Consider the following 15,212-nt stretch of genomic DNA (forward strand, 5'->3'; position numbering starts at 1 on the left):
AGATAGTCTTAGAAGATGTCTTAGCAGTATTCGGTTGTTTTGTTTTTTTCTCTAATCAATAACAATATCAAATATATATGATCTAAGATTGTATTTTGGTATCTGAAAATTTATTAGGATATTTTAACCATTAAAAGGGTATTTAAATCACTGTCCATTTCTCTTCGACAGTCGGTAGATACGAAAACATCGTCACATGCAGGTTTAATGGGTCCTCACGGGGAACAAGGATGGAGAGTGCTTCCTCGTCCCATCCCCGTTTACCCGTCGGGGGAACGAATTTTCCTCGTTTATATTAGGGATGAGAATTTTAACCCACAAAACTGAAACCTGAAGGTATCTGACCCGATGGGTGTGGGTATGGATGTAGATTTTGACCCGCGGGTGCAACCCGTACTCGACCCGAAGTTTTGCAGGTGTGGGTTTTCATTTCAACCCATGGGTGACCTACATCGACCCGAAATTTAGTTTATTATTTATTATGCGTGAAAATGATTAAGATACAACGATGATTATTTTGAGGGAGTAACTTGGTTAATGGTTTGTAATGTTTTCATGTTTATCAATATGAGAAGACTTAAAATTTGTAGATATAAATGAATTATTGTTGGTACTTAATTGCTTATAGCCAATTATTGTTTAAAAATACACACTGAGTAAAAACCCGTGGGTGGCCCGAAATCCGACGGGTTCAAGCGCGGGTTTGAAATTTCACCCACAGGTGTGATTATGGGCGGATTTAGCTACCCGACCCGAACCCTACCCATTGTCATCCATAGTTTACATTCTCGTGGAGAAGAAACTTCTCCATCCCGTCTTCCATCCTCTAGGGCTAGTTTGGGAGCTATAAATCTGGAGTGGATTGGAGGGGCTAAATTCCCCTTCTTATTCAATTTTGAATAAGATGTGGAATTTAGCCCCTCCAATACCCTCCAGTTTTGTGGTTCCTAAACTAGCTCCTAATGGAGGAATTCCCTAGGGAATCGGCGATGGGGACCCATTGCCATATCTAATATTAGCAGTATTCGGTTGTTTTGTTTTTTCTAATTAATAACAATATCAAATATATATGATCTAAGATTATATTTTGGTATCTGAAAATTTATTAGGATATTTTAACTATTACAAGGGTATTTAAATCACTGTCCACTTCTCTTCGGACAGTCAGTAGATACGTATTCCTATCTGTATCTCAACGGCCCGATGCATGAGTTAGCTTAGCTGTCGTCCTGCTCGCCGCTTATGTAAGCAACCGTAGACCCATCCCCAACATGCTGGCTCTCTGTGTCCCCCATTCACTTCACACTCTAGACTCTAGTTCGCCCCATGAGTCTGGCAGGTCAAAGAAGGGAAGAGACAACCGAAGGATCAACGGATCAAGCGAGGTAGTCGACTCCGCGTCTAATTAAACCTGTGGTCTGCGGACGGGCGGTCGTCGGTTAGAGCATTGCTTCCGTGTGGTGCGGTTGATAGCTCGGATCTTCTGCTGGCCGAGTTCGTCTTGGAGGAGAAGAGAGAGAGAGAGAGAGAGAGAGAGCGCCGGGATCGGAGCCAGGAAGCATCCAGCAGCGATGGCGGGCGGAGGGGTGGCGGCGCTGGGCGTGAAGACGGAGCGCGCGGCGCAGTACAAGGGGCGCATGACGCTCGCCGTCGCCACGACCTGCCTCGTGGCCGCCGTCGGGGGCGCCATCTTCGGCTACGACATCGGCATCTCCGGTACGTACGTCCGCGCTCCGCTCCCTCACCCGTGCCGTGTCCGCCTAATTCTCTCACCCGTGAGCGAGCGGGCAAACGAACAAGCCGGATAGCTTGCGGCAGGCAGCTACCCCGCGCGTTCCATGGTCGTACTAGGCCGTGACGCCGGCGTGGGCGTGGGCGTGGCCCCGCTCGGATTTGGCCGCTCTAGTCATGTCTTGCCGCCCAGCTAGCCACAGGCCCACAGGCCACAGCCAGCAGCGAGCGAGGTGTCCGTCGCGTTCCCGCAACAGTTCGGCTTCGGCACGCACGCGTCACTGATCACTGTATGACGCATCTCACACATGGAGCCGGGCCTTTTGGCGAGCTGGATTTCGTGGTATCTTCGGACGACACGCCTTTTCGCCTGCCAACCGAAGGCCGCGTGATTGGTCTGGGTAGGACGACGATTGTTGGCACATGTAATTTTGGTCGGCTCCGACCTCCGAGCGACTTGTGTGAGACTAGCTTCGAGGCGCCACCGGGCACGACAAGCGCGCGGACGCCACAAAGCTTGCAGTCAGAGTTGGTGGGCGCTGCGTGTTCTGCTTCGGTGCCTGTCGCTGCCGTTCAGCTCCATCTCCTCTCCTCTCCTCTCCTTCCTCGTCAGTGCAGACTGCAGAGGAGTAGCACGCGAGGCGCTCTGTGTACTGTACCTGCGGGCTCGACTCTGACTTTCGACGAGTGGAAAGATTTTAGCTCGTGTTCGAACGCTCACGCATCTGCCGATCCTCGTTGAATAGTTCAGGACCAATTATTCGCCTCGTCGTTGGTAGCGACTCAATTTCCGCTTGGCCGTACTCACCACCAGACAATTTCCGCGACAGGGTTGTGTAGCTGCACACTTCGTTACTGAGCGCCTAGGTAATCCTTGAGAATGATAGCACGGCAGGGACCAGGAAAAAGGCTGCAGTGAAAACACCCACATGTGACGACTGACGAGCAAATCTTCTTGTGTTTGTCAAAGTTTTTTTCTTCTATTTGGGAGGGGAGTAGTAGTTGCGGGGTGCATTGAGCGCCGTGCCGCCGTTCATGCCGTCACACGGGAAAAAGAAAAAGAAAAGGGATATGCAAAATTCCTACTGGTAGGAAGACGAAGGACTCCCTCATTTGGTTCCATCAAAAAAACAAAAAAAACAAAAAAAAACAAACCGATGAAGGGCATCAACTGCCGTTGCTGCGTGATTCTGCCATTCTGGTTCGAAGTCCAAACCTTATCCTTAGGTAGACAGGCCTGTGATTTAAAAGTGGCTGTATAGCATTTTGTAGCAGGCCAAACTATCAAGTTTGATTAATTTCTTATATAAAAGTATCAGCAGTGTTATGAGTACCAAGTAAGTATTAATGAACTTAACACAAAATAAAAACCGCATACATATTTAATGCTATGGATATTGATGATTTTTCACGACAGAATCTGTAGAATCTACAGTAGTTTCGTCTACAATAAGAACTTTATAGTACGCAGAGAGTGTTATTATTTTATTAAAAAGTAGTATCTATTATATTCGCAAGTCAAAACAAAGTCAACTGCAGGACCCGGTTTACACGCACCGTGATAAGTACTATTAGCGTATATAACATGGCAACTACTGCAGTTTATCAAATGACAACATGACCACTTGATATTTATCTCTAACTAGTAGAGAGTAGAGACCATCGGCGTTGAAAGCACTCAAAGTTCTATCAACTGAACATAACTATCTATTTACCTGTCTAATGATTACCTAAAAACAGTACGCTCTCTTTTCGGTCCTCCTCCTTAATTAGACTTTCTCTGTTTTTACGTTTTTCTTATATAAACTGATACTTGTAATATATACTGCTATAATATCCGTGCGTTGCGACGGTACACAATCGTATTTTATGATATTGGTTGGAAAGAGCAAGGCCATACCCGCAATGCAATTAATGGTTGAGCGAAGTAAACCAATCATATGGACACTCCCCAAAAACATACCCATTGTTGAGCACCAATTTGAGCGCGCGGACGGTCCGCGCCTGTGGGCCGGACGGTCCACGCGTGCGCAGAACATATTAGGGTTCCGAGTTTTGTACTACGGTTGTTAGCTAAAATCATGGGATATGCTCGGAAATTAGTTTGTAAAGGGTCCAGCCCCCCTCCTCTATAAATAGAGAGGTATACGGCCGATTTGTGATAATCAATCGAACCTTCAATCAATACAATTTACATTTTATCCTAGGAGTAGTTCTAGTCTAGTTTAGGTTTAGCTATCCAACCCCCAAATTCTTCGTCTCTCTTCGGCTCTACGTCGATTAGAGGAGTCTAGGTCGGCCGACCCGAGCCTAGACACCACCTAGGATCTCTCCTCCCCGACGGGGTCCCTCCCGGGAGCGAGATCCAGGCGCCGCCGGCGACTTCCGCCGCCCCTGCGCACGCGCGGACCGTCCGGCCGTTAGGCAGAGAAGCCCTAGCCACGCACCAGGCCGCGGACCATCCGGCCCCAGGCCACGGACAATCCACCCCTACGCAGAGAGTACCACCGCGCCTCGCACCAGGCCGCGGACCGTCCGGCCCCGCGCGCGGACCGTCTTGTTGAGTGTTTGACACTCCGGAAAGGCGTCAACATACTTTTTGGCGACTCCGCTGGGGACAACACATATAGATCTATCAAATCGGCCCTCAATGGCCGGTTCAAAAGATAGCTCTGAGGTTTCCACCAGCAATATCATCACACCGACATGGGAGACCTTGCCGGCTGAAGAACAGCTCCTGTTCGAGGAGCGCCAGGAGCAGCTGATCCAAGAAGCAAAAGCAAAGTTCTTGACCAACTTCAAAGTGGACAGGAACAACAAGGTCGTCCGACATCGGGCGACGGATCCGGCTTCGTTCCAACCCACAACAGATATCCCCAATGTAAGTAGCACCAACGAACTCCAAACTCTTAAAGCTTACATAGACGAACAGCGAGAACAGTTGCAGCATATCGTAGGGGATATACAAAATGATCATAAATGTCTAGTGCGTGCGCTTGATAAGTCTACTACGGCAAATCTTTCTTCGCACGAGGTTGAATGGAGGAAATACACACATAATTCATCGGCTTCAGGTTGGCACGACCAGTCACAACCCCTTTATGGGATGCCGATGGACATGTACCCTAGGCAACGACAGCCTCCCACGCACATCGGCGATAAATTTGCCGATCTGCGCATGTCCGGATCGTTTGCACATGGGCGCGGACCGTCCGGGCCAGCGGCGGCTGATCCTATTTTTAGAAGCGAATTACCGAGACCTGCACCCAAGCCACCACATGCCATACAAACCCTAGATAACCCATTCGGACCGTCTGCGTATGACGCCAGACATCCCGAATATAATGTCGGACGGTCCGGCCACATGGCCGGACAGTCCGCGCATGGAGTCGGACGGTCCGCGTATTTAACCGGACGGTCCGGCACAGAGTTTTTTAAGGAGGATGGATATCTAACTCCGTATTCGTCCCAGCTAGACTCCCCATCTCACCATACGACACAACAGCATCATAATATAATCTATCAAACCTGTGAGAGTGAGAACTTTCCGGCCCCTAGAAGGCCAGAAAGGAATGGCCAGTCCTATGAGCCTCATAGGGCATGCATTAACGCGTCGCAAAACCTAAACCAATGGGGAGGAAAACAACACACCAACATCCAAACAAACTCACCCATATTGGATCAAAGAGCCGATGGTCTCCCACCGGCTGCCATCGATATAGTAAGGGAGGAAATAGCTGGGGCGTTCCGAGATAAGCTCGGAGTTAGTATAGTCCCCGAGGGGCAGTCATATCGGAGACCTTATGATAGCAAGTTTGACCGACTCCCATACCCACAGGGGACCAAAATACCCAAATTCGTAAAGTTTTCGGGTGACCAAGAAAAGAGCACGCGTGAGCACATAGACCAGTTCTTAGCACAGTTAGGAGAATTGGCCGACACCGAAGCATTCCGTGTGCGTTTATTTTCATTATCTTTAACGGGGACTGCATTCACATGGTATGCCACGCTCCCTCCTAATTCCATTTTGTCGTGGGGATATTTAGAACAAAAATTTCATGAACATTTCTTCTTTGGCGATTATGAGCTAGATTTAGTAGACTTAGTGGCTCTACGACAAGAAAAGGATGAATCAGTTAGTAATTATATCCGGAGATTCCGGGATACGAGAAACCGATGCTTTCAAATTCATTTAACAGATAAACAACTGGCGGAAATAGCCTTTGATGGATTGCGATATTATTTAAAAGAGAGATTAGAAGACATCCAGCTCTTTACTCTAGCACAATTACATCAAAGAGCTTCGGTTTGTGAAAGCCGAAGCAAAGAACTAGTCAAAACGGTTCATCATAATGTCCATATAGTAGAACACAATCAAAGTAGTTCGGACGATGAACCAAAGAAAGTTTACACTGCCGAAATAGTTTGGCCCGAGCAGGCCAAATCTTCGGCTTGCTCCTCCTTGCAGTCAGTTCGGAATGAACGGCAGGAGGAGGTTAAGTTTACATATAACGTCGGCAAATGTGATAAGATATTCGATGAATTACTAAAAAATGGTAACATTAAAATTGATTATATCGTTCTACCTGCCGACAAACTAAAGCATCGCGCATACTGCAAGTGGCACAACTCATTTTCCCATGCCACTAATGATTGTAATGTGTTCCGATGACAAATCCAATCGGCCATTAACGAGGGACGATTGAAATTTCAAGAGGACACGAAGCCCTTCCCAATGAATGTGATCGACTTTAATGGCAAAAAGGTCCTAATTCGGCCCAACACAGCCGATAAGGGCAAAGACAAAGAAGTCATCATCGGCAACGCACGGGAGGCCGATGGAAACAACAAAATTTCTTGCAGGAAAGTGATGGCCGAGAAGACTCCTGATGGAGGGGAGACACTGAAGGTAACCATCACAAACTCCAGCACTGGGGGGCAAGCACAGACAAGGGGATATGCGCGAGAACCCATACTACGCATCGCGGACGGTCCGGTGTCTAGGCGCGGACGGTCCGTAACATCACCGGACGGTCCGGCAACGTCGAAGAGCCGCGGCGACCACGTACCTTCAAATCACGACGACCAGAAATAGGTACGTGGAAAACTAACACGTTCAAGGCAACTGGTCGGTTGGTAAAATCTAGCCCGACCTTTGATCAATTATTGTCTAAATATGTGAAAAAGAAGGCTGGCCCCAGCGACCGGCCACCAAAGGGACCTCGCTTACCCACCCAGGTACGACGGCAGGTTAGGCCGATTGGACCACCACACCAATCGGAAAGGACGGGAGGTCATAATGTTCAATTAAGACCTAACGTACCTGCATGGACACCTCCACCACCATATCCACCTATGCCATATTCATACACATACATACCTCCACCATACGTCCCAAATCAAATGTGGGGCATGCCACCATACCCATTTGGGATGCCACAGTACCCCGCTTGGGGGGCACCCCAAACATCTGTATTCAATAGGTTGACACCTCCAGTACAAGACCGATTGAGAGCCCCTCAATCTGGTCCACGAGCGCAGGCCCAACGAGATTGCCGAACAATTCGGCCCCAAAGGCTGACTAATCCGGTAGGGGGGCATACAGCTACAACCTCCAACAGTACGAAAAAGGGAGACGTCATTAAAATAGGAACGACAGATGTCGTCGTACAACAAAATAACGAAGGGCCGATGATTTTTGGTGAATCGGCCAACACAAACAAAAAAGAAAGTACGACTGTCAATAAAATAGCCGATCCAAAATACTCCATGCCCCGATGGTGCCCATCGGGATTGACACGATCGCAAAAGCGAAAATTACAGCGCCTTAGAGCAAAGGAGAATCAGGAGAAGGAGGCGGAAAAAATATTCAATGACACACATCCGCAATATCCGCCACCACAAAAGAGATGGAGACCAAAAGCCGTTGAGGAAAATCAAACGGCCATAAAGACAGAAAATAAAACAACAACTGTGCAGCTCTTTGCAGGTATAGCAGACAGTCTGGCTATAAAGACCGGACCAACCGTACAGGGCGCGGACCGTCCGACCCCTGAGGCCGACTCATCCGCAATAAACCATGACACCTGCAACGACGTGCCGACACCCATGGAGGAAGATGACCTGCAAGGAGAAGACCTGGTCGACTACGAAGCTACGCCAGAACACTTGGAAAATTAGGAAAAGCTAGGTGACAGATTGGTCAGGATCAGTATGACGCTCGACGGTGTTGGGACCGACAGTTCGATCAAAGCTAAAGGGGTCACGTCCGAGACCAAGACCACTGCGTACCATCCTAGTAAGTGGCAAGATGCCTAAGAAAACCGATGTGATAACATCGAGTTAGTTGCTTTTGGTTCGCTCAGCTCCACCAAAAGGCAGGGGGGCATATGTTGAGCACCAATTTGAGCGCGCGAACGGTCCAGCCCTGAGGCCGGACGGTCCGCGGTCCGGACGGTCCGCGCCTGTGGGCCGGACGGTCCGCGCGTGCGCAGAACAGATTAGGGTTCCGAGTTTTGTGCTACGGTTGTTAGCTAAAATCATGGGATAAGCTCGGAAATTAGTTTGTAAAGGGTCCAGCCCCCCTCCTCTATAAATAGAGAGGTATACGGCCGATTTGTGATAATCAATCGAACCTTCAATCAATACAATTTACATTTTATCCTAGGAGTAGTTCTAGTCTAGTTTAGGTTTAGCTATCCAACCCCCAAATTCTTCGTCTCTCTTCGGCTCTACGTCGATTAGAGGAGTCTAGGTCGGCCGGCCCGAGCCTAGACACCACCTAGGATCTCTCCTCCCCGACGGGGTCCCTCCCGGGAGCGAGATCCAGGCGCCGCCGGCGACTTCCGCCGCCCCTGCGCACGCGCGGACCGTCCGACCCCAGGGCGCGGACCGTCCGGCCGTCAGGCAGAGAAGCCCTAGCCGCGCACCAGGCTGCGGACCGTCCGGCCCCAGGCCGCGGACAGTCCGCCCCTGCGCAGAGAGTACCACCGCGCCTCGCACCAGGCCGCGGACCGTCAGGCCCCGCGCGCGGACCGTCCGCCCCTATGCAGAGGGCACCGCCACGGTTCTTGTTGAGTGTTTGACGCTCCGGAAAGGCGTCAACACCCATAATAAATTAATTTAATATCAAAGTGAGCATATTGTCTATAGACCAGGTAATAAATTGATAAGAATAAATATTACACTTTATTTTAACCAAAATACCAAGAAAGATATGGGTTGAAAAAGAACTCAATCCCTATTTTTATAGAGCTCTCCGTAGCTCGTCCTCCTCCAGCTAACGAGGTGTTACTATATATGTACGACTTCCTGTCGTATTGGGCTTAGTGGCTTCTTACGACATATATATATATGGTGTAACAGTCTTGATGACTTATAACTCAAGATATTGACTCCATATAAATACACGGTATGACTGCCGATTTTAAAGACCCACAACATCTTCCACTGAACATATGTCCTTTTATTTTCTCTTAGACACACGCATTAAACACACAATTCATGGATAGATAGAACCATAAAGATGTCTCTGGCTATTGCACAATAATTCGATAGAGAAAAAACATGCCTCAACAATTATCAAACAGAGGTCATGCATGGATTCATGATGCAACATTCATAAACCATGCATGAGTTGAGCGGTGTCCAGTATCATCTTGCGTCATGCACGAGGGGTGGTTAATTCTGATCCAGCTACAAGAAACAGATGAGCTAATGAACCAAATGTCTCGAACAACATCCATCCACTACGTATCTGTCGTCCATGCTTTGCATCGGAAGGCCACCAACCATCTCTATCTCGTTCCCAACTGGCCTAGCTCTAGCAAAATAGTATATGCTCAGCTTTAAATGGAACTACAATAAAATACTCGCCAAGGACTCGTTGCAAGCACGCAACAGCCTTGTAGCTCCTCACTCCTGAGGAAGCACTTTTCCTAGCGGCTAGCAATGACTTGTGACACTTCGTTTCTCTTCTCCGCCACGGTGCTCATGACGATGGCGCTCATCATGCTCATCGGCGATGGTAGCACTACGTGCCACGCCGTGCGGCATCTTGCTCACGCCCTGCCCCTCGTCGCTCCTATCGCTGTCTCGAGAATTTATGTCGTGCCGAAGCCGTCGATCGTGCCCGTGGGCACCCTTCCACTGATGCTCGCCATATCGACGATTCCTGTGGTGGGCGCCATGCCACGGATCCATGTGGTGCCGAACACCGCCGCACTGCCCCCTATGTTAGCTGCAGTACCACCCATCATGCCAAAATTGACGCTGCCGCTAATGCCCGTCGTCAGGCCGAAGGTTGGCGACTCGCCACCAATGCCCGTCGTCATGCCTAAGGTTGGTGACTTGCCACCGATGTCCTATGTGTGGCCCGTGCCTAACCGTCGATGCCCTCTATCCCGGCAGCATTGGTCTCCATTAGGTCCCACGAACGTGACACGAACTCGATGAACAGGCCTGTGAAGATGCCCGTGGAGTTAGTGAGCCAGAAAATCAGATGTACATGTGTGCGTACCTTGGAGGACGTAGGCGAGTCAGAGTAGCTGGAGAGTGTCAGGCCACCTGCGACGAGTAGATCCACCACCACTATCGCTTGAGGGGCCTCGATACGACTTTTTGTAGCCAGATTGGTAGACGGATTAGGATGAGTAAAACGGCTCCACCCCGCAGCTGCTGAAGCCGCTTTCCCCACGTTTCTATGCATGGAAGACGCGGCATGTGTGGGTCTGCTGAAACCGCTTTCCCTGTCCCCTACGGATCGAGCGACATGCATGGGTTGTTGGGCTGCTATCGCGGTGCATTTGGCACAGGCCCACTTGCCATGCAGATCGTTGCTATGAACAGAAGACATGACGTGCGTGAATTTGTGTCTTTGTGTGGGTGACTGAGTCGCTCGCGCGTCGTGCAGGGCGCGAATTCGTGGAGGACGGGGAGTGGATAGACGAACTGGATCAGATGCGATCGATGTGAAGAGAATGTGTCTTGTGGGTTATTTCATACAATAGGAGTTATTTGTAAAACTATGACGCGGGACGAGCGTTGAAACTGATCCTTGTGTGTGATCGTGTCTTATGGCTAAAAAATCTTAATGCGTTGGTTCATGATCTTACATGAAAATGAGGGCAGAGAATGGTTATAGAGTTAAATGCATCAGCAGCTTCTAAAGGCATGTACAACTCCATCCATTCAATATGTGGTCTCTTAAGAGGTATTTAGTAGGTTAACTGAAAAAGGTATAAGAGACGAGCTCTTACACGACTGTCTATACATATTTTTTCTTAACTGTATTTAAAAAGCTAATGAGTTGTATCATACAGTCTCTTATATGTCTCATATACTTGGAAAATCGATCCAAAGGCTCATGATTGTACATGTCCTAAATGTGTCAAAATATAACACTTAGGTTCATGAGCTTTGGGCCCTTAAACTTGTTAGGTGATGTGCCATTTTACAAGTTTAAACATAGGTGTGTACTATTTTAAAAGTTTAGGGGTCTAAAAACGTCTTTTCTAAGTGCCATGTGTTGACAAGTTAGCTCATGATCATGTAGGTTGTGGTTGTAGCAGTGACCCTAGGTTTTTTATCCATTACAACATCCCTAATAGTTCTTAAAAGATTAGTTGGTAAGTCAATAAGGATTTCATGTTGCTAAAAAATGAGAGCATATTTGTTTCGTTTCTCCAAAAGTTCTCAAAGTATGGCAAAAACAAAAGACAATTTTTCATTAGGACCGTTGAACAATTTCAAAACAACTACAACTACTTTTCTACTATCTTTCTCTCTTATATAATTATATCGAGGAAAAAATTCACTTAACCCCCTCAACTATGGATGGTTGTCTACTTCACCCTCCACCTACAAAACCATGTATTCTGACCACTTAACTTTTTAAAACCCTCTAAAATAACCCTCGAAGCGGTTTTGAAGGTGGTTTTGCTGATGTATCATTTTTAGAAGTCTATATAACCCCTGACATATCAAGGGTCTATATAACTTCGTACCTATAATATTGCAAACAGTAGCAGAAAACAAAATGCTAGGAGTTAGAAATTAGAATACAAACATTTAACATACCTACTGGAACCATGTGTCATGCATTTCTCATAAATTTCCTGGAAGAACATGAACTAGGAATTAGAACCCAAAATACAAAAGTAAAATTTGAATTTTGTATCCTATGATTGGTGCAAATGGGATGGGTCTACTGTAGTGGTGAGAGTTGTCTCACTGAATTACTAGGTCGTATGTTCGAAGTAGCCTCACATTTGGGGAGGGGGAGTGCAGGGGTTATATAGACCCTAATATGTTGGGGTTATATAAACTTTTCAAGATGACACATCAGTAAAACCATTTTCAAAACCACCTCATGAGGTTATTTGTGTGGTTTTCAATAGTTTAAGGGGTTATTTAGATGGTTTTATATGTGAGGGGGTGAACGTAGACTTTTTACTTGACATTGAGAACTCTATTCTTTCTCTTACCCTTTGCCATGTTCTTCCACCTCCAGATTTGTCAATTGATACAAGCATATATATATTTGTGACAATTCAATCAGTTTTTCGAGTGCAGATGGATTATGACTTGTTGGAGAGTATTTAAAATCTTGCCAAAAAACTAGAATTAGAAGTAGCTTTTGGAAACTATTGAAGATTCTATTAATTCTTAGCACTTCCTTGCAATTCCCATCTTTTAGTATTGGTTTGTTAGGATCCAGTGTTGTTAATTTTTTAAACCCTAAGGTTATCTTCAGCAGATCTCCTATCTCATCCTTTATCCCATTCCCTATTTAAAACTTCTCTCTGCAAATAATGTCAAACAGTGTCATCTACAGTTCTGCGTCCCCTATTTTTACACACTCTAGTGGAGACATTCTAAGGGCAGGTTTGGTTATAAAGAATTTGGAGGAGATCCATATGGGATGAAATCTTTTACTATTCAAAATTGAATAGATGGAAATCCCTTCTTTAACTGTTAAAAAGCGCCGGGTCCAAACAGGACCAAGCCCTTTTAGAAACATTTGCTTTCTCTTGTTGGACCTTGTTGGGAATGACTTGGGTTTTTTCTTAATTTTTTTTGAGAAGCCAAGAAAACCCATATTCGTTGGCCCAATCGTGGATAATCTCTAACAACAATATTCGTGCCAGAAAGTACCAAAATTACACGCACTCGCTGGGCCGCTAGTTGAGTTCGGGCGAAGACCCTTTTAATCGTGCCACTATTAGAATTTGAGAGCTCATGGTCACAACAAACTGTACAGTGTTTGGACTTCTTGAACCCTAGAGTGCCAAATGTTTCACAATGGATTATCTCCTGGTATGTTCTGCCGATCTGACTGACCCAATGCTTCAGGAGGCGTGACATCCATGGACCCATTCCTGGAGAAATTCTTCCCGGTAGTGTTCCACCGGAAGAACTCCGGCGGGAAGAACAACTACTGTAAGTACGACAACCAGGGACTAGCGGCGTTCACATCGTCACTCTACCTCGCCGGCCTCGTTGCCTCCCTCGTCGCGTCCCCCGTGACGAGGAACTACGGCCGCAAAGCTAGCATTGTCTGCGGCGGCGTGAGCTTCCTCATCGGCGCGGCCCTCAACGTGGCCGCCGTGAATCTGGCTATGCTCATCCTCGGGCGCATCATGCTCGGCGTCGGCATCGGTTTTGGCAACCAGGCTGTGCCGCTGTACCTGTCGGAGATGGCGCCGGCGCACCTCCGCGGCGGCCTGAACATGATGTTCCAGCTCGCGACGACGCTGGGCATCTTCACGGCGAACCTGATCAACTATGGCACGCAGAACATCAAGCCGTGGGGGTGGCGGCTGTCGCTGGGCCTCGCGGCGGTGCCGGCGCTGCTGATGACGTTGGGCGGGCTCTTTCTTCCGGAGACTCCCAACAGCCTCATTGAGCGCGGGCGCGTGGAGGAGGGTCGGCGCGTGCTGGAGCGCATCCGGGGCACGGCCGACGTGGACGCCGAGTTCACGGACATGGTGGAGGCGAGCGAGCTGGCCAACACCGTCGAGCACCCGTTCCGGAACATCCTGCAGCCGCGCAACCGGCCGCAGCTGGTGATGGCCGTGTGCATGCCGGCGTTCCAGATCCTGACGGGCATCAACTCCATCCTCTTCTACGCGCCGGTCCTGTTCCAGAGCATGGGTTTCGGCGGGAACGCGTCCCTCTACTCCTCCGTGCTCACCGGCGCCGTGCTCTTCTCCTCGACGCTCATCTCCATCGGCATCGTCGACCGCCTCGGCCGCCGGAAGCTCCTCATCAGCGGCGGGATCCAGATGATCGTCTGCCAGGTGACACTAGAACCACAGTGGCGCCGCAGTGCAGTTCGCTGTCAAGCTCTTGCAAACTAACGTACTCTGCTTGCATGGACTCGTGCGTGCAGGTGATCGTGGCGGTGATCCTGGGCGTGAAGTTCGGGGCGGAGAAGCAACTGGCGCGGAGCTACTCGGTCGCGGTGGTGGTGGTGATCTGCCTGTTCGTTCTGGCGTTCGGGTGGTCGTGGGGCCCGCTGGGATGGACGGTGCCGAGCGAGATCTTCCCGCTGGAGACGCGGTCGGCGGGGCAGAGCATCACGGTGGCCGTGAACCTGCTCTTCACCTTCGCCATCGCGCAGGCGTTCCTGTCGCTGCTGTGCGCCTTCAAGTTCGGCATCTTCCTCTTTTTCGCGGGGTGGATCACCGTCATGACCGTGTTCGTCTACGTCTTCCTGCCGGAGACCAAGGGCGTGCCCATCGAAGAGATGGTGCTGCTATGGCGGAAGCACTGGTTCTGGAAGAAGGTCATGCCGGACATGCCGCTCGAGGATGGCTGGGGCGCGGCTGAGGGTCATGCGGCACCTGCCAGCAACAATCACAAGGGATGACTGGAGTGAAGCATGCATGGTTGCCTGGTTGGTTTCGTGGACACTTTATATAATAACTGAAGAAAACAAGACACACACTAACATGTAGGCGGCTGCTTATTCTTATTGTATTTTGTATAAAGCAGGCTGTGTGATATGCAGGGATAAAAACGAACGAGATCGTTCCAAATAACCTCTCTTTTGTTTTCATTTTTACATTTTATTTGGGAAAAAAGATTGAAGAAGGGACTAGCGGGATAACGAAAACGAACTAAAATGAACATAACAAATTAATAATAGATCAAAATCGAATATAAAAAGTATGAACATCACCGCTTTCTCTTTTCTAAAAACCAAAAAAATGATCAAAATATCTATAAATACGAATTCGAACGAATCAATGAGGAATCGGAGCGAAACAAAATAAGATATATCCTAACAGTTTTCACTCTTATCGATATGTGAATAGACTTTTGATTGTGAGTGCCTATTCTGACTTCTTGATAAGCGGTGGCATAGAGAAAATTGTGCGGCATCGTCCTTAAAAATTATGCGGCAACGTCCTTACTCTCACCACAGTGCCACCCCCTCTCCTAATCCTATATATAGCAGATTTAGGGGCTACAGTGTG

The 15,212-nt window shown here is 48.3% G+C and overlaps 1 protein-coding gene across 2 annotated transcripts; it reads left to right on the plus strand.

The window, feature by feature from the left end:
* The first annotated feature begins 1,216 nt into the window (after positions 1–1,216).
* LOC100274108 (Sugar transport protein 7) lies at positions 1,217–14,791 on the plus strand. Of its 2 annotated transcripts, none has more exons than XM_008652902.4 (3): positions 1,217–1,385; positions 13,084–14,030; positions 14,123–14,791. In XM_008652902.4, exons 2-3 carry the CDS (start codon positions 13,098–13,100, stop codon positions 14,600–14,602), a joined length of 1,413 nt encoding a protein of 470 aa, XP_008651124.1. In that variant the 5' UTR covers positions 1,217–1,385; positions 13,084–13,097; the 3' UTR covers positions 14,603–14,791. The 2 variants fall into 2 exon arrangements, with proteins under 2 accessions (XP_008651124.1, NP_001141959.1); NM_001148487.1 differs by having other exon boundaries at positions 1,289–1,716; positions 14,123–14,768.
* The last annotated feature ends 421 nt before the right edge of the window (positions 14,792–15,212 follow it).

The sequence above is a fragment of the Zea mays genome, chromosome 7 (assembly GCF_902167145.1).
Source record: "Zea mays cultivar B73 chromosome 7, Zm-B73-REFERENCE-NAM-5.0, whole genome shotgun sequence".
Classification (NCBI taxonomy): Eukaryota; Viridiplantae; Streptophyta; class Magnoliopsida; order Poales; family Poaceae; genus Zea; species Zea mays.